The following is a 21,823-nucleotide window of genomic DNA, read 5'->3' on the forward strand; positions in this document are numbered from 1 at the left end:
AGTAAATGATGAAACAGTTTGAAAAGGAGGCTAGCACCATATTGGCAGCAACATAAAAAGAAGGGAAGATTCTTTCACCATGGCAAACTCATGAAGAGCATCAGAAAGACAAGCGGAGGTATATTCTAGGAAGCAGATATCCGGTAATTTCAGGTTACACACTGAGTAAGAGTGGATAGAAGATAGACGAGGCAAGAAGATTGACGTCTGTAGATGTTTAGTGTGGTGGACAGTCATTCACACTTATGTCTGAAACACAGGAACCTGCATTGCTACGACGATATTTTGGGAGGATACACCTTAGCTCTGTCCGAAAATGGAGAATAAAGGTGAAGGAAGAATTGGCAGCCAACAGCAGAAGAAAAGACAGTCAAAGTACAAAAGAGAAGTTTGTTCACTATGACCAAGGGGAAAGCTGCAGTGAAGCTTGGAAGAGCTTATGAACTGAAAGGGTGGACAGCTGTGGGGCTTCAAATTTTGAGAGCACCTCTGCCTTCTTGTCTTACTTATTGACTGGTCTGACTATTTTTCCATTTGTCAGCCATGTTGAATATATTTCCTGCCTTTGGGTTTGAGTTTGTCTTCTCGCTTCTTGGAATTTTTTTGGCTTTTCTGTGATTGCTGTTTTAACTATCCCCCTTCAAAGGAAATTTCTAGAAGACACACCATGCCATTACAGAAATAAGGGAATCATGGTATTTTCATAGATTTTATGTGACAGGTGAAAGCAATAGTGCAAATTGCTGTTATACACTGCATTGCAAATTTTAAAAAACCTCAACCTGGTACCTTCCTGAGGTGGAATAAGCAATGAGCTGATATACATTTTTGCTAGCCCTGATTTTTCTGTCTTTTTCAAAACAGACAAGCAAAAAGACTTCCTAGATTTTTTTCTCTGGTGGATTTTTGCTGTAAATTTTGCGAAGTGTTATCTTCTGGAAAGGTTACACTTTCTTGCCCCTTGTCTGATCATTTTTCACTAACACCTAACCAGGAGGTCACTTAATGCACTCCCATCTCCATAGGCCAGCAGATGTCAGTCTGTTAGTGCAGTGGTTTTGGTGTACTATTGCTTATCACGTTTTTGCCCTTTAGGTGCCAACCTGGATTCACTGGAGCAAGATGTACTGAAACTCTGCCCATGAAAATCCAAAACCAAGAAAGTATGTTAAAATAATCTGAACTTTGCTTTCTTCCCCAACTACAGCAACAAAATCAATAGTACTTGGTGTTTTCACAGTTCAGCTGGAACTGGCCTCTTTACGCACTTATTTATGACCTGATTCTCTAAAGTAAAATCTGTACAACATGACATTATTGACCCCCAAAATGTTTCTCATTTGTGTGATTTTTGATCTTTCCATCCGTTCGCAGATGCATTTGTATTGCACGTATCAGCAGCTTTCTTGTTTGGGAGACTGCTGTAAAGTGCAACCCTAAAAGAGCAAACTCATGGAGATGAGTGATGTACAGATCATGGGTCCTCGCTGACTTGCGGAAAGCGCATCCTAAAAGCAATTTGGGAATTTGGAATGGTGAATTTCTGTCTCACATCTCGAAACACACTTTGATCTGGATTGGTTTGGTTTTGGCTTGTTTTTCAGGGGGGGATTTCTTTTCATTTCCACAGAGCAAATGAGTTGCTCTCAACGTCTTGAGCCATTTTCACATGGTAAACCGAGATTCAGTTTCTGAAAGTGAACTCACCAAGTCATATCAGTTCACACTGAAGGAGCTTCTTTCTTAGCATATATTCACCTCTTCTCTTTTCTCTGTTTTTTCTCTACCATTTTTTTTGTTTGTTTTTCCTCTCAGGTGCCCAAATGAATTTACTGGTGATCGCTGCCAAAACTACGTAATGGCCAGCTTCTACAGTACGTCCACTACCTTTCTGTCTGTGCCGCAGTAGAAGCATGCTAAATTGGTGCTGCTTTCTTGTCGCTGCATCTTTCCTCCAGTTTTTTTTTTTTTATCTACACTAGATTTGTTGCCTAAGGCCTAATATTGATTGTCTCTGCCTGTTGCATGAAAATTATAACAAAAAGCAATTGCAATACTCTCCTGGATTGTTTGGCATTGAGGTTATGGGGAAATGCAAGACTTAGGAACGCTGTGAAATTAACACTGAATGGTGTGATATGGACTCCCCACTGACATCAAGCAGTAAAAGTGCAAAAATTATATTTTCAAAGTCTCACATTTTATTTGCTACAAAAAGCTTATGAGCCACTATACAGGGCAGTACTCCCCCAACAAAGGGACAGGTAGTTAATCCTCTACTTGCATATGAGATTTCTTTCAGATCTAAAATTTAAAGGTAATTGACATGCTTATGTCATTTCTAATGAGCACATGCCAAACAGGATCAAAGTGTTCTTCCTCCTCATTGTCCGAGTTTCAGGGGAAAGAGCACAGAATGAAAAAGAAAAGGGGGAGAGACAGCATAAACAATGGGGTCTGATATATTTATTTGTGGGTAACAGGTGCAAGACATCAGGTATTTCAGAGCCACATTCATTGGCCAAAGAAATGTAACAGACACACACACACACACAGAGAACTCTGGGTCATACTGCTGGTAGAATCAGCACTGCAGTCACATATTTCATAAGCTTTCACGTGGATGGACGGGTTAATTATTATTACTTGTCAGGGAGGAAACAGAAAATACACTGAATATTTATTTTCTCTCATTGGCTATAGAAAAGTCAAAGGTAACATATAAGAAATTTGCTTACATCTTACATTTTAATGCATGTGTACTATTCGCAATTAATTGTTGCTGGCATCAGAAAGTACGGTGATCTAAGAGGAGTATTATAGGAACTAATTTTTGATGGATCACTTGCCAGCACAGGAAGATTTCAGAGACTATATGCTAGCTTAATTTAATTTCCATTAGTATATAGGACAAAAAGCTGTTAGCATGTGCTGGACATTTTGGAGCCTGAGGAGATGCATAGATTTCTCTTATACTGATGGATGAAAAATCTCGATACATAATTCATACTGCCCATCATGGAAGCTACCCATGTAAATCCCAAGGGTGCTGACTGGAGACAAGACCTTCCAGCATTCAAGTGTGTATTTTATGCCCTGTTTTAAAAGCTTTATTAGTGTGAGTTATTTTTAAAAAACCTCTGGTAACTATGGATTTGAAAATTTTTATTCTGTTACAGTGTTTAAGTTTACCAAATAATAGATTTAAATGGCCTTTTCTGTGTATTGTGGTGAAAAGTGCAGGTAAAATATAAGTTCCATTGTTTGCTGCTGAATTTACCCTGAAAACTGTGGAAGAATTGTATGGTGATCATAAATTCATTTTTCTACCCAGGGAAAAAAAAAAAAAAAAAAGGTTTAAGTGAGTTTGTGAGTTTTCCTTCATTAGTTTTTCATTTTCCTCACTCTGGTTGGAATTTTTAAAGGAATCTTTGGGCATTAGATACTGGGATGATATTTTCTGAAGTTGCCTCTGTGGAAAAGGCGTAAATGCTCTTGCCTTGCTGCAAGAGTTATGCTCAGCTGTAAGTACTTAGCTGGTCCAGCCCTCCTTTGCTTGAAATGCACTGGCTGGGGAGCCCACCACTACCTACCTCGGGCTACTCTGAGAGCCCCAGGCAATGGCTATGAGACTCTGGCACTTCTGCCTACCCTGCACCTGTGGTATAAAATCAGGTTTCTTAAACTGCTACAGATATTAAAATCACACTTTTGTAAAGGGTCCAGTGAGGGTACATTTATATTTAACAAAAAAAAAATCAATGAAGAAGCATTTATATGACTTTTTATTATTACACTCAACACAGACCAGAGCATACCATTAAAGAGGGGATTAGAATGAGAGTTATCTTCAGGCAAATGTTGCATTTGGAGCTTAAAGCCAAGGTCATATTTTGTACCAAGTGTTGCGGGTGATTAACTTAGCTCTGTAGATACAGCTTTTGCAAAGTACAGAGCAAATTGGGATGCTAAACAACGTAAGTGCCAGTAGGAGACAAAAGCGTGTATGTGAACTGTACAGTGCTATCTAATTTTACTTGCTTTTAGAAGGGTCTGTCTTCATTTGGAAATAAAGAGGGAACTGGATTCCACACCAGGTGTGCCTACTGATGAGCTGTTACTATCTTAGGGCTCTGTATTTGGCTGCTGAGAAAAAGTTAGCTTCAGAAATCTGCCCTAGCGTTGGTATTTGTAAGAGTCCTGAAGTTACGAGGTTTGCTGAGGGCCTTTTGCAAGATCAAAACAAGGCCGATGTGGAGCATTCTGGAAATCCCCTGTCCCAACAGAGTGCAAGGCTTATCTTGGCAGTGGTTTGGTTAGCCCTGGAGGATTCAGTTGTTGTGGTGCACTAGAAATAAATTGAAAAGGGGCACAGGAAATTAGATGGATCTCCATTTTAAGAAAAGGTCTTCCATAGAAATGTCTTTCCTTTCTGTCAGTGGAAGTGTGGGCGTAAGTGGGAATGGATGTGAGGGAGACTACTGCAGAGCATATGTTTAGGCTGACTGTCCCTTGGTTTTCAGCTTTGCAAGCACACCAGGCCATAGGACAGCCTGTTGTGGCTGAGAGGTGATGGCTTGTTAGATAAACCACTACCACAGTTACCTCCAGCACTGCAGCTGTGCAGATTTTCCCCTTCAGCTGGTGCTTACCACCACTGCAGACCAAGGGAAACTGAAGAAAAAAACTGCTAGTTTTGCTCATCTCTGGGTCTAGCTAACAGACCTTGTAATGCCCTTTCCTTGAGGACAGTAGTCACAGCTGCTACCAGGTGTTTTCTCCAATACCCTGGCTTTTTCTGCAGTGGTTTTGACTTTGAGGCTTATGGCCCACCATTGGTCGGTAAGATACCAGAAGGTGGTCCACAAGTGTGTTGCAAAAATCCATCTGTTCCATGCGGATATATTTGCTGTATTTGAATGTTCACTTATTCATCCCCTTCAAGGTAAGGAAGCAAGGCAAATGGGGGAAAATAAAAGTAATGAATTAACATGAAAAAATTTGGCTAATTTTTATGTAGCTATGCATGACAACTCTTATAGCAAGGCTATGCAGAAAGATCCTTGGGATAAGAAACACTAGCAGAGCTTCAGATTAATAGAAGGTTGAGGAAACTTCTCCACAGCATAATCACAGGTAAATTCTTTGTCCTCCCAAATGCCGTGGATGGGCCAAGAACCCCACCCAAAGGGCCAATTGACTTGCTCACTTTGCTAGTTAACAGTTATATATGTATTGTGAGTATACAACAACTTGTGGGGCATGCTGTGAGCCGTCTTGGGCATGAATTGAATGTGGTCCCTGCCTTCCTGAAGGCAAATGTTTCAGCATGGCACACCAGTTTAAACTGCTCATTTCAGCTCTGCCGTCCTTGGTGAGCAAGAGGGACAGAATCAAGAGAGGCAGAGGGAAATTTCTGTTCAGACGACGGCCCCTGCCTCATATTGTCAAGATGAGCCTGGCTGAGAAATTAAAGGGGGCAAGAGCTGAGTAAAGCTATGATATTCTGGAGGGATGACCAAAACCACTGTTACTCTGTAACTGCCTTGATTTCTCAGTCTTTCCACATAAACTACAGTTCTTCAAAAGTCCATTGTTCAGCAATTCCACTAGCTCAGTATTTCTCAAGTTCTGTATATTTCTAAAGTGGTCACATCTGTATTAGGGTACTAGACAATCTTGCCTGAAATTTTCATTTTCAGCACCCTGAACTGTATTCTTTATGTGCTGAGACCAAGACCCCTAAATGATACAAACAGATTTGAAAAATGTCATTGTCCATCTTCAGCTCAAGGTTAAAGACAACATTTTTCTCTATAAACTGCTCAGTTAATGCTCATTAAATGCTAAAATTGCTATGATAGATATTCTAATTAAGAAAGGACATTTTCTGTACTTATGTGACATAAATTAGTTGTAGTATAACACTTTTACAGGAGCCATAGGACTTGACATCCTACATTCAAATTTAATTTTGCAGTGTGAGTACCACTGAAATGAATCAAAATTTAGGATCCGAATGTATCCTAAGCTTCACAAACGGGCACAGCATCCCAGCCCCTCAAGCAGAATTGGCTGACATGTAGGGGTTCTGCTCTGTGATAGTTTGAGGGATTTTAGTTTGGTTTCAATTCAAATTACATGAAAAAGAAACTTTTTTAGAATTTCTTATTACTCACAGGACACATTTAATAAGAGAAGTTAATAATGACTTAGGAAACATGGCACCTCAATGCTTCAGAGGTGAATTTGGTCTCCCTGGACCTCTCTGCTGCTGCATGCAGTTGATACAGATGGGTCCTTTCCTTGTCAGGTGCAAGGTCTCCACACAAACCTGCAACTGTTCTAACCCCTCACTGGGCAGCACCATGTCCCCAGGCTACCCACCCACCTACTTCTGTAGAGTAGCCACCCCAAAATCTAAGGTGCCCAGCAGCTGTGGCACATCACTCATGAACTCACCATACAGTCCTGGAGGACCTGTTCCAGCATTTCCAGGCATCATACTCTCGTTCTGTAGACCCTGGACCCCACCATCCTACAATATATCCAATGAGTTGTAGTTGTAGAGCACTTTTTTTGGAAAAAAAACTTGCATCCCAATTGTTTTTTACGTCTAATACTGCCTCCACAAAAATCACATCCAAAATGAACACTGAGTTGTTAAAAATAATTAATTGTATTTCTTCTTAGACCACCTGGACAAACACTCAATTAAAACCACATTGTATGTAAAAAGTATGCAATAATATTGGGTTAAATAGGAAAAGATCAAAAATAATGACTTGTTTATAAAACGAGAAGTGTTGGGATATTCTGTTTTCTTTTAATCAGGTCTAGGGACTGTAGCGAGGAATACCAAAGATAAATAAGAGCTACATGACATCTAGGTTTGAATAAGCAATGCATGTTTCTTCAGCATGTTTTCTTGTTAGGGCTTTCAGACAGAATATATTCCCATTTTATGTACCAACTTCCCATTGAATTATTTGAAATAGAAACTGCATGATATGAATGACATCCAGGCTAGGCGTCTTACCTGTAAGCAAGCATAAATACAGCAATATATGTGCATGGGCATGTCATTCATTTTACTGAAGACTTAACCAAGCTTTCTATGCAACTAATGTATATTTTTAGCAGTGTTCATGTAGGCATGTAATACTGGCTCTTTAGGAAGAGACCTGGATGGATTCCAACTTGCTTAACCCTTAAAATTTTACTGATTGGCAGGAAAGAATTGGCATTCCTCATGTGTACAAACTGCATAAAAAATCCATTTCGTCAGAAAATTAGAATTTTATTTAAATTTCACAGCACAAAAGGACAAAGAAAGTGAGAGCTACTACAGTTATGGTGTTAGCCCTGTGGGAAGGGCTTCCTAGGGTACCTGCCGGGGAAGCCCATGTTCCTCCTCACACCAGCTGCTGGGGCCTGGGGGTGCTAATTTAGGCATGTGATCTATGTAAACGGCATCAGACCCTGCATGCCAGGTTGCATCCAGCCAGCCAGCGGGTCATTCTGCCAAGGTAGTGCAGCCCAAAGGTAGGGGAAAAGGCGTTGGCTCCTCTTCCAGAAATGAGACCTCTGCTGCAGTCCGTTTCCCTGAGAAGGGGTCCCACTGCTGAGCAAACAGTCCCAGCCACCTCCAGATTGCAACCCACAAGAGCAAGGAACTGCATACCAGGGACAGGAGCAGGGCCAGACGGGAGCACAATGCACCACCCATTTGCAGGGGGATGCTGCCCCTTGTAAAGCATCCCTGTGCTCTCATTCTCCCATCTGAAAACAATCAGCCATTTCACATGGCATCCTCAGGCCATAGACCCCTTCATCTCAGTAAGATCTTTAAGGGTTAAAGGTTCCTGCTGCATTCTCTGCACTGTGGCTGTTCAGATCTCCCATACCTATTTTGGTGTGTAACCCTTGCAGAAGGTCTGGTCATGTAGCTTACAGAGGCGCACTCGCGTGGTGCCCACGTACATGCCCCTTTGTCCTGTTTCATGTGCAGACACAGAATAGCCATAATCCTTACGTGTGATTTATTTTTGAGTACAGTGTATTGCTCTTTTCTGAAACTTTTTCTTTTTTCTTTCTTTTTTTTTGTCAACTTTCTGCATTGGCAGAGCATCTTGGGATTGAATTTATGGGTATGGACCAATCATTCCTTTTAGCCTGCAGATTTTAGAGCCTGAAAGATAAACCCCTTTTTATTTTTTTCTCCACCTCCCCTTTTCAATTCCTAACCAATTTCTTTATGCTTTAGAAGGGATCATACAGCTATAACAACCCTTGTCAAAATGTTAGCAGAGATCAGCTCACTAAAACAGTAATAGTGATAGGATATTCCAGACCTGAGGAGTTCTAGCAATTACTGAAGTTATCATAACAGAGTGTACATTCATTTTTTTGCTGTGTAATTTTGACTAGTTTTGACATTTGCTATTGCTAAGTTCTCCTAGGGTTGCCAGATCTTGGAAACACTGCAAGCATTAAGTAAAATGACAAACTAGTCTAAAAAAAAAAAAAAAGATAAGCTGTTAGAGCCAATTAAAATTCTGCAAATTTACAGTTTTGAGTTCTGGTTTCCAAGTAAAGTTTTATGTCTAAACCCACAGCTAAGTATGTAAATCAGATGCATATACATATGTGTAAATGATATGCATTCATTTCTAGGTCTGTAAATTAGAAGTGAACTGAAAGTTATTTAGAAACTTAAGTAAAGGTTTACAGCTAGTCTCCAGAACCTCAAGTCAGCAAATATATTCAATATTTCTAATACTAAGTTCATATTGCACCCAACCAAGAATGTTGACAGTGGGTACTATTTTTACGCTCCAGCTTAAATGTAATAGAAATAGACCTTATAAGTATAAGACTTCACTTGTCTAACTAACATTTAATAATCAGAGGTACAAGTAGTCCATCTCTTGAATAGACTAACTTGGAATTCAGGACTGTTTTAGTTCAGAATCTCCTAAAATTCTCGGCAAATGAGAAGAACAAGCCAGGGATGATTTTCACAAAGTTTTAGTTCATGTTCTTATTTAAAATGCCCCCACACAATGTCATTAACTTAAGCTGTGAACTGTGGAAAAACCATTACAAGTCCAAATTTAAAAAATCTCTTACAACCCAGCTTACTGTTATTATTATTATCACAAGATAATATTAATTCTCACTCATAAGTACAAGACTGCAGTAGAAGATATATGGCTACAATAACATATGAGGAATTAGATTAAAATTCTTTAAGAACTGACTTGCAAATTTTGCTTTATATATGAAATTACATCAGTGGAACCACCTTTTGGAATGAAATTCTTTTAAAAATCCCCAGAGACCTGTAAGAAGAAAAAGTTCAAAACAGAGCAAATTTAAGACCATATATAGCATCAATTATGTATAAATTAGGGTGAAGTGAAATTAATTGCATAATGTGCATGTTCGAAAGCTGCACATAGAGGGATTTAATATCTTGACTTAACTCTCATGTTGATTTGATTTCCCTAACATTCTGCAGGGTGGAAAAAATTTATTCAAATGATTTTTAATACTTAACAGCCTAAAACCTTTTCTAAAGTCTCACTGCGCATACATTCCTCTATGGACTGCGCATACATTTCTCTATGGACTTTTTCCCAAGGCTGCTATTAATTTTTTTCAAGCTAGTTTGATGAGCACTGAAACACAGCACATGTTATGTGGCTGGACATCATTAACTGGCTCTGTAAACATTAACACTGGTCAGAGGGGGCAGTTTTGGAGCAAGACCCGGTATAACCGCAAGTGCCTTGTGGAAGATCAGTCCCTGCTTCACAAAACTCTTCTGGCCTTAAGCAGAGTGGCCAAGGCTCATCCTTGAGGCAACACACTGCCTGCAGAGCTGTGGTCAGGATCCCCATCCCGTCCCAGCTGCCAGCATCCGCTGCCACCTGCAGTGGCCCCCACAGAAGACCTGGGCATCCCCCAGTCGGCCCCCACTGTGCCGGAGAAGGAGGTCCTGCTAGCCAGGAGCGCAGCCAGGTTTGCTGGGCGAGACGTGCCCAGTCATGTGTGCCTTCCCAGGCAGCTATGCCCCCTTTGGCTTGAGGGAGGGCATGGTGGCACCATTCATGCACACCATGAAAAGCTGGATCATCCTAAGGGCCTCATTTCAAAGGGTGAGGGAGGGAATTAAGGCAATGAAAGCAGACCCAGGGTTTTACTTCTCCATGCCCTCAAGACATACAGTCTCAGCAGATGCGCCAGTGTGAGGAGTGTTGCTCAGGGCTGCACTGCTGCCTCACTGCAATCCCCTCCCTGCACTGGGTGGGAGCCCAGGAGCATCCAACACACAAGCAAAAAGCCTCACCCCACTGGCAGCCTTAGCAAGGCCATCATCAGCCAGCCGCCTGGCTCATTTGCAACAGCCTCAGCCTGGAGTAAACCTCCTGCAGTTAGTGCAATTTTTCCCTGAGTATAAAGAACCAAGCAGTTTTCACTCTTAATTAATCTTCTTCCTCTCCCATCCCCTCCAAGAAAAACAGGTTGATATGTCCTTATTCATTTTGCTTTCACAAGCTAACAGCTGACAGCATGACCAAAAATAAAATAATAATAATTCAAAGCATTGCAAATTTGCCCTAAATTGCTTAGCACAATTCTCCTGTTTCCTGTGACATCCTCGTAATACACCATTTCCATGGCTAACTAATAAGCGCTTTCAGAAGGGGCAAAATGGGAAGGGGATCAAGTGCCACTAACTAGCCTAGGCGAGGAGTTATGCTGTATGAGAAATCCCTTCACACTCTGCTTCAGCCTCTTTTTTTTTGTCCCCAAGCATTTCTTCACTCTGTTTTTTCCAGTATCAAGCATGCTGTGCCAGGCCTGCAGTTGACTTCTCAACCCTTTAACCTTGTCTTTCCCTATATTTCACCTTTGTCTTTTTCTCTTTGTCCTGTCTTGGTTTGGTTTGGAGTTTCAGCCCTTCCTTCCTTCCCTCTTTTGACTTTCTGTTCTTGGATTATATTTTTGTTTTCTTTAATACATTTTTGCAGCATCCTAGTTTTACCAAACTCAAACTCACTTCTTTCCCCACCTTTCTCACCCCTTGTTAATAATCAGTGCTATTAATTTTGTCTGACAGTGCTCGTGACCTGTTTGCTGGTGTTTTTGTTTACAGTGGGTTTGGCTTGTAGGACAAGTTCATTCCCTGGTAAGGTGCATTGTATCAGAGAAATTAGAATTTCTTTTTGCTTTGTGATTTATTGCATGGAATATTTGCCATTTGCCCACAGCAACTTTAAAACTAAACTAGATAAGCCCAGGAAACACAATGGAGGAATGGCTGCTTCCTCTTCAGCACAGAGCATTTTGTCCTAAACTGGCATGGCATTTATGACAGTACATCATTTAAGTGCCTGAGCTTGGACAGAGACTCATGGCACATGTGAGGGACCATTGCGCATCCCTGTACCCCCTGGTGAATTGCCCCACAGACCTCTTATGTTCATGTAAGTCCCTTCCAGCAGGAATAATGCTGGCATTTATCTGAAAGGTAATGTAGAGCTATGCAGCTTTTATTAATTCATTTATTTTTAAACACCTGCTGGTATTCCAGTCAATATTGTAGTCTGACCTCAGGCCACCCTCTGGTCTGGATCCTCCAGGGCAAGTATTCTGGACTGTCTGCTTAATCAAAAATAAGACTTGAGAAAAGCTGAACATCCATTTTTGTCCTTAAAGCAGCAAAGCAAGCCTGCATCTGTAAAGCGTCAATATAGAACTCACCTCTGTTTCAGTGCTCCTTACATAATGTTTCCCCGGCACAGCATGCAGCGACGCTCTCTGCCAAGCATGAGCGAGGCTGGAATGCACGGGTAGCTCCAACCCAAACATTACCAGTGCTTCTAACGTCTTTGTAATAGTGAAATATCTCTGATGAACGAGATCAGTCACAAGTTGTCATCACTGAGCAGGCTGCCACTCTAGACAGAGCAGTTCCTTTGTTGGACAAAAGATGCAAGTAGAAGCCCAGCATTTCTCTGATACAAGGCACTGCTGTGTGTTGATATTACTGTGTTTTTGGAGGAGCACTAAAGAAAAAGTCTGAATCTTTCCACCAGAGCTCAAAGCCTGTCTTCATTCCCATTGGTGGTATAATTACAAGCCAAGCTCATGTCTCAAATGTAGAAAGAAATTTTGAATTCTCTTCTGTAAAGACAACTGAGATGCAAATTGACATGGGGGCAGAGGGACATTGGATATGAAAACAATCCAAAAAAGATAATAAGAATATAAATTTCTCTTAAGGCTTATAAAATTGGCCTTCATTCCAGCTGTCTTTGCAGAGTAAAACTTCCAAAGCATTTGCAAATTTATGTTATTACCTTAGTGCATTGCATTTTTATTTCCAGCAAATGCTGAGTGTTTGTCAATTGTGAAGTTGTTTCTTAGATATTAGTCGTGTTGACTTAAACAAAAAAAAATTACTTTCGATTGTAATTATATGGATGATCGCTCATCCCCAGTACTGTGTGAAGAGTTTATGAAGTAGTCCTGTTCTCCTTGCAGTCAGTAATGAGTCTGCCTGAAGGTGGTGGCTGTGTTTTGGTGTGGCTGTGTGAATCTGTGCAGTGGTTTGTAGCATGCCAGCTGTTGACTGTGTGCTCCTTGCCTAATGATCCTCCATGTTGTGACCTTCTCTGTTTTTGTCCCTTTCTAGAAGCTGAGGAACTGTACCAGAAACGGGTGCTGACCATAACTGGCATTTGCATTGCTCTTCTAGTAGTTGGCATCATGTGTGTGGTGGCCTACTGCAAAACCAAGTAAACTTTTACCTTCTTTTTTATATCTGTGGTTGTTGGTCAGGGCTTTCCCAGTTGATGGTAGCTTCTACTCCTCTGACCATAAGGTTGTATCTGGGTTTCTCCAAAGCTGAGCTGAAAAGACAAACCTGTGGCCAGGGTGTTCTGGTCCAAGCCAGATGGGTGCAGGTCTCCATGTCCACCAGCAGTGCAAAAATAAGACAGGTATCTGAAAGGTTCCTCACCCTTCAAATGTGACTCGAGCGAATTTCAGACTTGCAATTCTTTGTCTATCACCCATAAATTTTACATATCAGTGTAGTTTGTTTGTACTTGAGGCAAGATTAAATGTGCTAAAAGTTACTAACCAACAAAGACCAGAGAACTGAACATGAATGTGCTCCCAATGCAAAAGTAATTTACTTACTTAAATGCATTCTGTGAGTCTCTCTAAATTACTGGGGTGACTTTCAAACATGCATGAGGCACTCTGGACCATAAATTACACTGAACATCAGCAGGATTTGTGCTGCCAAAACTTCTGGCTGCTCTTATAAATCTACCCACCAAAACACAGAAAACCCTCATCATAAATCTTCTACGTTTGTATAAACCTGATTTACTGTTGCAGAGCCTGATTGGCAGTTGGGTTGTTGGTTTTCCTTGCAAGCCCCACCAATGATGGATGTGTTAAAAGGCAGGGAGGAGGGGAATTATTTGACCCCCTCAGTGAGAGTCCAGCCACACACACATGCTGGTCCCACCCACAACCTTGTGCCAGTGATCAGTGGGGAACGACTGAAACAGTAATAAAGAATCAAATCAATTACTTCTTTTAGAGTTGACAACTGGCAAGCCAGATATAAATGATATCTTTCTTGGTCTGAAGTTCATTGAAATCAGCCAGCACATCCTTATGAATTTCAACAAACATTTAGTCAGTGTCCTGAAGTACAGTTTTCTATATAAAGAGCCCCCAGAATCCGTCAGGGGTCTGGATGCTTTGTCACATTTGTCCCAGACGTCAGCGATCACTGCCAGCCAAAAGTGAAATGTTTTCAAACACAGCTGATGAGAGTGAAAGTGAGCTGCCAGTTCATGGCCCTCCAAATGAAGCAGTGATGCCAGACTGCTGTCTGTGACATGTTCTGCTCATGCTCTTTCCCCGTAACAGGGAAAATCCCAGAAACCTGGGGAAATCCTGGAATGGTGTTATGAGAACACACTGAGTAAACTGTAATGGCTTAGATTTTGTTGGTCTTCTTGCAAGAGATACTGCTGGGCAAATGCTAAGGCAGTATCTTCTGACACTGAGTCTTAATTTAGAGGTGCTTTATTTGCACGTCACCTACATTATTGAAAGGCTTCTCAGAATGAATGAAGTAGACATTAGCTTTCCCATTATTCTTTCTTCTCAGTTTCCTGGAGTAATTTCTTTTTTTAGTTAGTATCCTTTTACAAGAGGACAAATGACACACATGGAAGCATGCAAAATGCAAATATACTGATCATTGAAGGTGAGAAGTAATGGGGTTTTCTAGGGGCAGATTCCCAGGCAATATGAGCCAGGGTCTCAGATCCATAGATGTTGAACTCAAACTCCCTCTAGAACCCTCTCTCTTTACTACGTATGGGGGCTTGGGTTGTCCTCAGTGCCCCAGGTCTCCAAGGTCTCATGAAGTGGTGCTGTGAAATCAAGTTAAATCCTTTTCTATGTTGCTTCTCAGCCCAAGCGGGTCTTGGGTAGCTGCTCAGGTATTTCCTCACACTGCACTCTCCATCCGCCTTAACCACCTATGTGTCCTCAGATGATGCCTCGTTATCCTCTGAAAACAAAGCCCACATGGATCAGGGACTGTGTCCTGCTGAGACAGGAGTATTTCCAAGGCAGCTGTGTCTGCTTATACCATTCATGTGGACTGTCATAAATTAAACGTCTTCCACTAACCAGGCACACACACACAGAGAAACTATGTAAAATACAGTGTGTCAAGTCATGTTTTCTTTGTCTTTAAGCTTCCCTGGCTATCAAGCTTCAACATATTTATTGTTTTCCCTTCCCCCTCCTTTTTGGAAAGCTCAGATAGTCCTCTTGAGTTCAAAACGGGATTGAAAATGGTTATATCTTACACTGTCCTGCCCTGCCAAAACTATCTGTACTTCTGCGTACAGTTTAGGGAATTGTGTGTATTATAGCTCTTGCCACAGCCAAGGTCATATGCACTCTGCAGTGTGTTGGAGCGTGCATCCTCCCTTCATTTCCCTGGATTCTGTGGCAGGATGGTGGAAGTTCTCCAGTATAATCAGACAAAACTGGGGAATATTGATAAATTAAGCCTGAAATTGAATAGTTCTTTCCCCAGTTATTTATTTTGGTGTTCTATTTAGTGCATTCTGCATTGTCTTCACAGCACCAGGTTTTACTATGCTGCAAGTTTTGTTACTGACAGCTTGTAATGATCTCCTGAAAACATCTCTTGAGGAGAGCTGGAAGGATTAGCAACTGGGGAAGTAGCAGCTGTGGACAGGGCACAGTAGAAGCGTTCAAGTCATCCAGAGACCATGCCATTAGTACATGTGGTTCATGCATGGCTCTATCGATGAATGCATTAGCAGTCCCGGCATCCACCTGGTTATCGTTATGTTCTAGAGTTAATCTGATGGTGCTGTAACAAAACCTGCCAGAGCTGCCAGGATGGCTGCAGACTCAGGCATACCTCAGACATTCACTTAGTTTGGATTTCTGGGGTTTCCTCTGCACCCTTCACTTCTTTAACACAGCTATGTATCTGGAGTGCACTCTTGAGGTAAGGGACAAATCCCACAAAAAACATATGTAGCTACCAGATCACAAAGATTGTGGCACACGCCTTGTTTTGCAACAGCCACAAGCAAGCCCTGAGGTAAGGCCACCTCGATTCCCTATGCTGAATAGAGAAGCGTAACCTGGTAGGCTGTCAGAAACCTGGCCATGGCCATGGTGAGGGTGTTAAGGTGACTGGGATAAAATCCCTCTTCCCTCCCTTTTGAGTGCAGAAGAAAGCTCCTCCTGAGACAGAGTGCGGCTTAGAAATGGCTTCTCTCTTCCTCACACTTTTTCCCATCCCTCTGTGGCCTGCTGACTCTTGGAAGGGTTCCCACACATCCTTCCCCCTCCACAGGTCCCCACAGCTCCAGCTGCAATCAGACTTATGGTCTTCAGAGTTACTCTGAGATCTTGCAATGATGGGGAAAATGCTGGCAAAAAAAATCCTGTTATATTACTATCATCATCATCAACATGCTGAAAGGTGCAGCTGCTTTCCCTTTGTCTATTAAAATTATTTCCGTGTTTTGTGCACAGGAAGCAGAGGAAAAAGTTGCACGATCGCCTTCGGCAGAGCCTGCGCTCGGAACGGAACAATGTGATGAACATGGCCAATGGGCCACACCACCCCAACCCACCACCGGATAACGTCCAGCTGGTGAATGTAGGTTTTACTGCCCACATTTCAGCCTAGGCTGCCAGTGCCACAGCAAAGCGTGCCCAGCAGCCTTTAACCTTCTACCTGCCACAGGCTTGTGACTGAATTCTCTTGGCTTTCTCCAGACAGAAACAATTAGGGGCTTTGCAAAAAATATGAAGTAAAATGAGATATGTTACTGCAGACAGCCAGTTTACTGGGGCATGCCACAGTGCTGCAACTGTGCCTGTGGATCTAGGACACCAAAAGCAAGAAAAACACATCAGAAAAAAAAATACTAATGGCTCTACAACAGGGTTAAGTGTTGTAGGGATCAATTGTTGTCAAACACATGTCTTGCTCTTCCTACTGCCCCTGGCCTAGGAATTGGTTTGGGGAGTAGGGACAGCCACCTAGGATCAGGAATGTGACATTTATGAGCAGGAGTAAAAGTCTGAATGAAGGTCTCACCTGGACAGTATCAGTGGCTGGGGAGATGGGACTGGGGCAGATACTCCACCAGCATCCCCCAGCCATTTGTCAGAACAGAGCAGAGAGTTACTCTTCAACTAACCCTTTGGCCAAGCCACTTGGCTTTAGAGGCCCTGCTCATACTGCCTGTAGCCGCTTCCTCCTCTTCTCCTTCCCTTTCCCAGGGAAGCCTGGTGCCCATAGGGAACACTGCCTTCCTGTCACCTCAAGCTATCCCTGCTTTCCTATTCCACCATCGCTATACATATTCATGACAGCTCATTGCAGGGATGAGCCCTGGCTCTGGTAAGTCAATGGCAACACCTCCACTAACTGTGGTTAAGGCTAAGACATCTTTTCAGAAGAGCTCAGCTTTCAGTATTTCCCCTCAGAAGACCTAAATCCATGGTAGGATTTTTAAGAGAGGGGAAACCAAAAGCTACCACTGAGGAGAATGGAGAGTCCTACCAGCAACAGCATTGGAGGGGCTCCAGATGAAAGCTGTGCAGGAGGTTGGGCACTTCACACCTCCAGCCCCATCTCAGGAGGCTTTGGCCCATTCTGCAGAGCATCCCCTGATGAATAGGTCTGCCCTCATGCTGCATCCTTGGGCACTGAAAATAGCTATTTGCTACCCAGATTCTTATTCTGTAGGGAACAATTCCTACTGCTAACTATTTCTGTCTTCTGCATGAGAAATTAGGAATTTGATGTATCAGGTAGTAAAGGGAGGGTTACCTTTCCAGGTCTCTATCCATGATGGCTTCTCCTTCCCTTGTTAAATATGTGTAATCATAGAATATCTCAAACTGGAAGGAACCCATGAGCATCATCGAGTCCACCTCTCTGGTCCTGACAGGACTACCTAAAAGTAAACCGTATGACTTAAGAGTGTCCTCCGGATGCTTCTTGAACTCTGGCCGGCTTGGTGCTGTGGCAGTCCTGTTCCAGTGACTGACCATCCTCTCACTGAAGAACCTTTACCTCATGTCTGTTGGTTATAGACTGCTAGGGATGCAGACCTTTACTAATTGCCTCATTTGTTTCCTCCTACTTTGAGTTTAGATGGGTATGTATGCAAAGGTGAACATGAATGTGCTCAGGTGTGTCAGTGTGGTTTCTGCCTGTATTTAAGTGACAAAGTTTGTGCTTTGGCCTGTGTAAAAAGCTACGACTGGGGGAGATGGATTGGAAATTATGTCTGCAAATGTGCTATGAACTACAGTTTGTAAACCTGAGGTTTGTCTGGGTTTTTTCAGCAGTACGTTTCAAAAAACGTAATCTCCAGTGAGCGTGTCATCGAGCGAGAAACAGAGACCTCATTTTCTACAAGCCACTACACCTCAACAACACATCACTCCGTGACAGTCACCCAGACACCCAGCCACAGGTACTGGAGGGGGAAAGCAAACAGCACCCGTAATAGCTGATCTGTTGCTGTTTCAAAACTGAAAAGATGTGTAAAAAAACAAACCCAGAAAAATCTATGCTCCCTTTATACTGTTTTCATTTTAAGACTAACAATGTTTGATATCATGTCACCTAACTAATTATCTTTCCAGGAATTTACAAAGAGCAAGCTTTATTGACTGAATGGCATTCTAGTACTCTTACAGTGAATTCTAGTATATGCAAATTGCTAAATCAGTGACAGTTCTGGTTACTGGAAAGCCCTCCTTACCTCTGCTTTTATCCACACATGCAAAATCATCTTGATGCATGTGGATTCATACAAAACACTGCAGCCCCAGTTACCAACCCGAAAGTTACGCTGCACATCCTGAGCAGCAACAGAGCCCTTCCTTTAGCCCTGGCTAAATTTCTGCTCATCTGCATTTGCCACCGCAGCACCCTCTCACATTTCCCTCCCTTCTTCTCCTTTCCTGGTTGCTGCTTTCCAGCTGGAGTAATGGCCACACTGAAAGTATCCTCTCCGAAAGCCACTCAGTGCTCGTCAGCTCCTCCATGGAGAACAGCAGGCACACTAGCCCAGCGGGGCCCCGGGGCCGCCTCAATGGCATCAGCGGTCCACGGGAAGGCAACAGCTTCCTCCGGCATGCAAGAGAGACCCCTGACTCCTACCGAGACTCTCCTCACAGTGAAAGGTAGGACACACCACATCATTGCTTTCAGCTGGCAAGGGCTGGTGTTCCCAGATGGCTTCAGAGCTTGGGCACACAAGAGGAAACGCAACAGTGCAGCTCTTCATGTAGGGCATACATCTCCTCATTTGTAAAGGTGGAGAGCTTGGTAGTAGTTTAAAGTCTACTAAAAGTGTTTCTTCCCTTCTTACCTCTGCTGGATTTATTCCTGATAGCCAGAAGTTCACATTTGGATAAGCTCCACTGAGGTAATTTGTCAGAAATTTCCATTGTAAAGTAAAAATGGATATTTGCCTAATTATCAGTTTCTTTGAAGAAGCTAGTGAGAAAACTGAGGAATTTTGTGAGACACAGAAGGTGTAGAGAAAGCAATGTATTGATCCATAAGAGGAGGGCACTAAGGACTCCTAAGCAGTATAGGAATTCTGCTGCCACCTACTTTCTTTCAGCTCCTATACCCATTATCTGCTTCAAAAATTCCACTTCACGCTTCATTAAATAAAAGCGAGGAACACAAAGTGCAAGCCAGAAGAACCCAGGTCATTATTAAATCAAGAGTAGTTAGAAGTAAAGCTGGCCAGGAGTTTTCCAACAAAGTAATCTTTTTCTCTGAAAAGGCTGGTTCATCAGTACGTAAGGCCTGCCTAGAAGTGCATCAGTTGCGAGAAAACTTTTACTGAAAAAGTCTGCTCAGCTTTAGGCTAGGATTTTATCTCAAGAGCATGGGATGGCCCCAGAGAGGCAAAAGAAAGACTGAGAAGAAACAATACATTTAAAGAGAGCTTTGCTCCCAACAATCAGAGGCAGAAGAAAAGAAAAACAAAGGGTTGCTGGAACAATTCCCTGAGCATGGTGAAATCACAAGGGATTTGATCTCAGGGATGTCCATGATGTCAAAAATGCAGCCAGGCAATCCCCAAGGAGACTGAGTTGTGTAGGAGACAAATTGTGGTTTCCAGAAAAATTAATGTGCAAGTACAGCAAAAGCCATTTCTGTGGTACTCCCTTTGCTACACAAAAACCAACTGCTTAGCAGTGGGATAAGGCACTATGGTGAGTGGTCTCTGAATAAGGCCTATAGGACCACTAGGGATAGTGAACTGGTTCTCTCCTTTTAACAAAGTTATCTGTTATTTACCATGGAATTTAATTTCAGGATATGTGGCTCACGTGACATAAACAGCCATGGCCCCAATCCAGCAGAGTACTTCAACAAGATTAACTTTTAATCATGCAAGTAGCCCCACTGAAATCAGTGGGATTAGTCATGCAGGTAGACCTCAGTGTGTGCTTAAGTGCTTTGTTGGATCAGGACCTATAGCAGTAAATACTGCATTACCTCCTGCCGGGGAACTGTAGAGGATGCATGGCCACACACCCATCAATGGCAATTACTACAGCTTATTATTTGGGCATCTGTGTGTAGAAGCAAAGATCATTTGTGCTGTCCTCCTGCATTGCCTGGGACAGCCAAAGCATCATTCTGATATGACCTGTTTAGATTTTAGGCAGCAAAAAGAATTGTGTGCCTTTCCCTTCTGATGAAAAGAAAGAATGCATTTCATCAAGTATTGTGTTTCTTGAAGGTTATGCTACAGGTGAAAAGCAGCAACATTTCTGTGATAATTCACCAGGCGTTGATGGCCTAGCCTGTGCCTGAAACAACCATAAACTTGGAATGCAGAAGACAGTTCCCTGGGCATTAAATTAGGCCTCATCTGTTTTTAGCAAGCAGGAAATACATGGCAGATTATTTCTGAGATGGATTGCATGTGTGTGTGTGTATATAAGGGCGAAAATGAGAGTTATTTACAACTAAAAATTACTCTGAAACGTAAAGGTATGTATGAGCTGACAAATTATTTCCTGAAGCCATCAAATATTGCTCTGCAGTGAATTGGTAGATTAAGGCTGTGCTCCCTCCACCTTCCAGTCCCACAACTCCTTCACGATTTTGAAATTAAATAGAATAGATATTACAAGGAGTTCTTCTGCATTACCCCATCCCTTTGTTGGATCCCATGCCCTGACACCCATTTACATGAGCAGAAGACCCAAGCATCTATATTTTAGAAAGTCCCTAGCCATCTTACAGGAGGCAAGATCAAAAAACACCATCTGCACAAAAGGCTGGACTATGTGATGAAGTTGGCAGCATGTAACTGGTTAATGCTCGTTGGCTGGTTGTGGACACACTGTGATCCCCTTTCACTGAGCCAGCATGGTTTAACTCTTGTTGGCTGTGAAGCTGGGTCAATCTATTGCCTTTTAGCCTTCCTTTCAGGATGGGCTAGTTCTGTATGTGTTCGGCTCCTGTGCCTCAGCTCATGGACAACAGCTTGTTAGTACTGTCCCATTATGGTGTGGGGGAATACACCAGAAATGTGTGAATGCAAAACACAGTAACTTGACACTGACGGAAGTGTGCGTAGTACAGTGAACACATTTAGTTAACTTAGTGCATTAACTGAACCAGTTTAGCTAAAATCCAGTGTGTCAAAAAGATGTACATCCAACAGTGTACCAGCTGGGGAAGTAGAAAGGCTTCAGGTTTTCAGACAATGCCTATTTGAAAATGTGAAAGGGATGAAAAACTCACTCATGGAAGGAAAAATAAAGAATTACTTCATTCATCCAATGCACAGGCCTATTAATTGCCCTCTGCTCTCACTAGCTACCAACTTGATTCATTCCCATGCATAATTCCAGTTTTGTTTTTCTTTCTCCTGTTCCTCAGTTGATGAAAATCAATGTGCCTCTACTGAAACCAATTTACTCTACTACACATCGGTTCAGGATCTGTCCCAGTTTATCTTTTATCCAATAACTCGTGTTTTAATCAAGTGTAATATGTCCAACTGAGTCATAGATTGGATAAGAAAGTTGGATTCAGATTTATTTTGGTAATTTCAGACTCAGATAAATAAATTACTAACAAAAAATGAAATAACTTCTATGGAGTTTAGAAAGATTTTAAATTTGGACACAGGTGAAATTCAGGCAGGTAAACTTAAGATAA

At 42.2% G+C, this 21,823-nt stretch overlaps 1 protein-coding gene across 8 annotated transcripts in view; it reads left to right on the forward strand.

Moving 5' to 3' along the window:
* Positions 1-21,823, forward strand: part of NRG1 (neuregulin 1) — a 183,970-nt gene that overhangs the window by 155,935 nt on the left and 6,212 nt on the right. For 3 of the 8 annotated variants that reach the window (XM_064439488.1, XM_064439489.1, XM_064439484.1), the window contains 6 exons: positions 1,816-1,874; positions 8,127-8,150; positions 12,707-12,809; positions 16,132-16,258; positions 17,962-18,092; positions 18,604-18,807. In XM_064439488.1, coding sequence (XP_064295558.1) covers positions 1,816-1,874; positions 8,127-8,150; positions 12,707-12,809; positions 16,132-16,258; positions 17,962-18,092; positions 18,604-18,807 — 648 coding nt within the window. Of the gene's footprint in view, positions 1-1,095; positions 1,164-1,815; positions 1,875-8,126; positions 8,151-12,706; positions 12,810-16,131; positions 16,259-17,961; positions 18,093-18,603; positions 18,808-21,823 lie in introns of those variants that run through there. The other 5 variants (XM_064439491.1, XM_064439485.1, XM_064439492.1 and 2 more) reach the window with 5 other exon arrangements.

This window comes from Phalacrocorax carbo, chromosome Z, assembly GCF_963921805.1.
Source record: "Phalacrocorax carbo chromosome Z, bPhaCar2.1, whole genome shotgun sequence".
NCBI classification, from domain to species: Eukaryota; Metazoa; Chordata; class Aves; order Suliformes; family Phalacrocoracidae; genus Phalacrocorax; species Phalacrocorax carbo.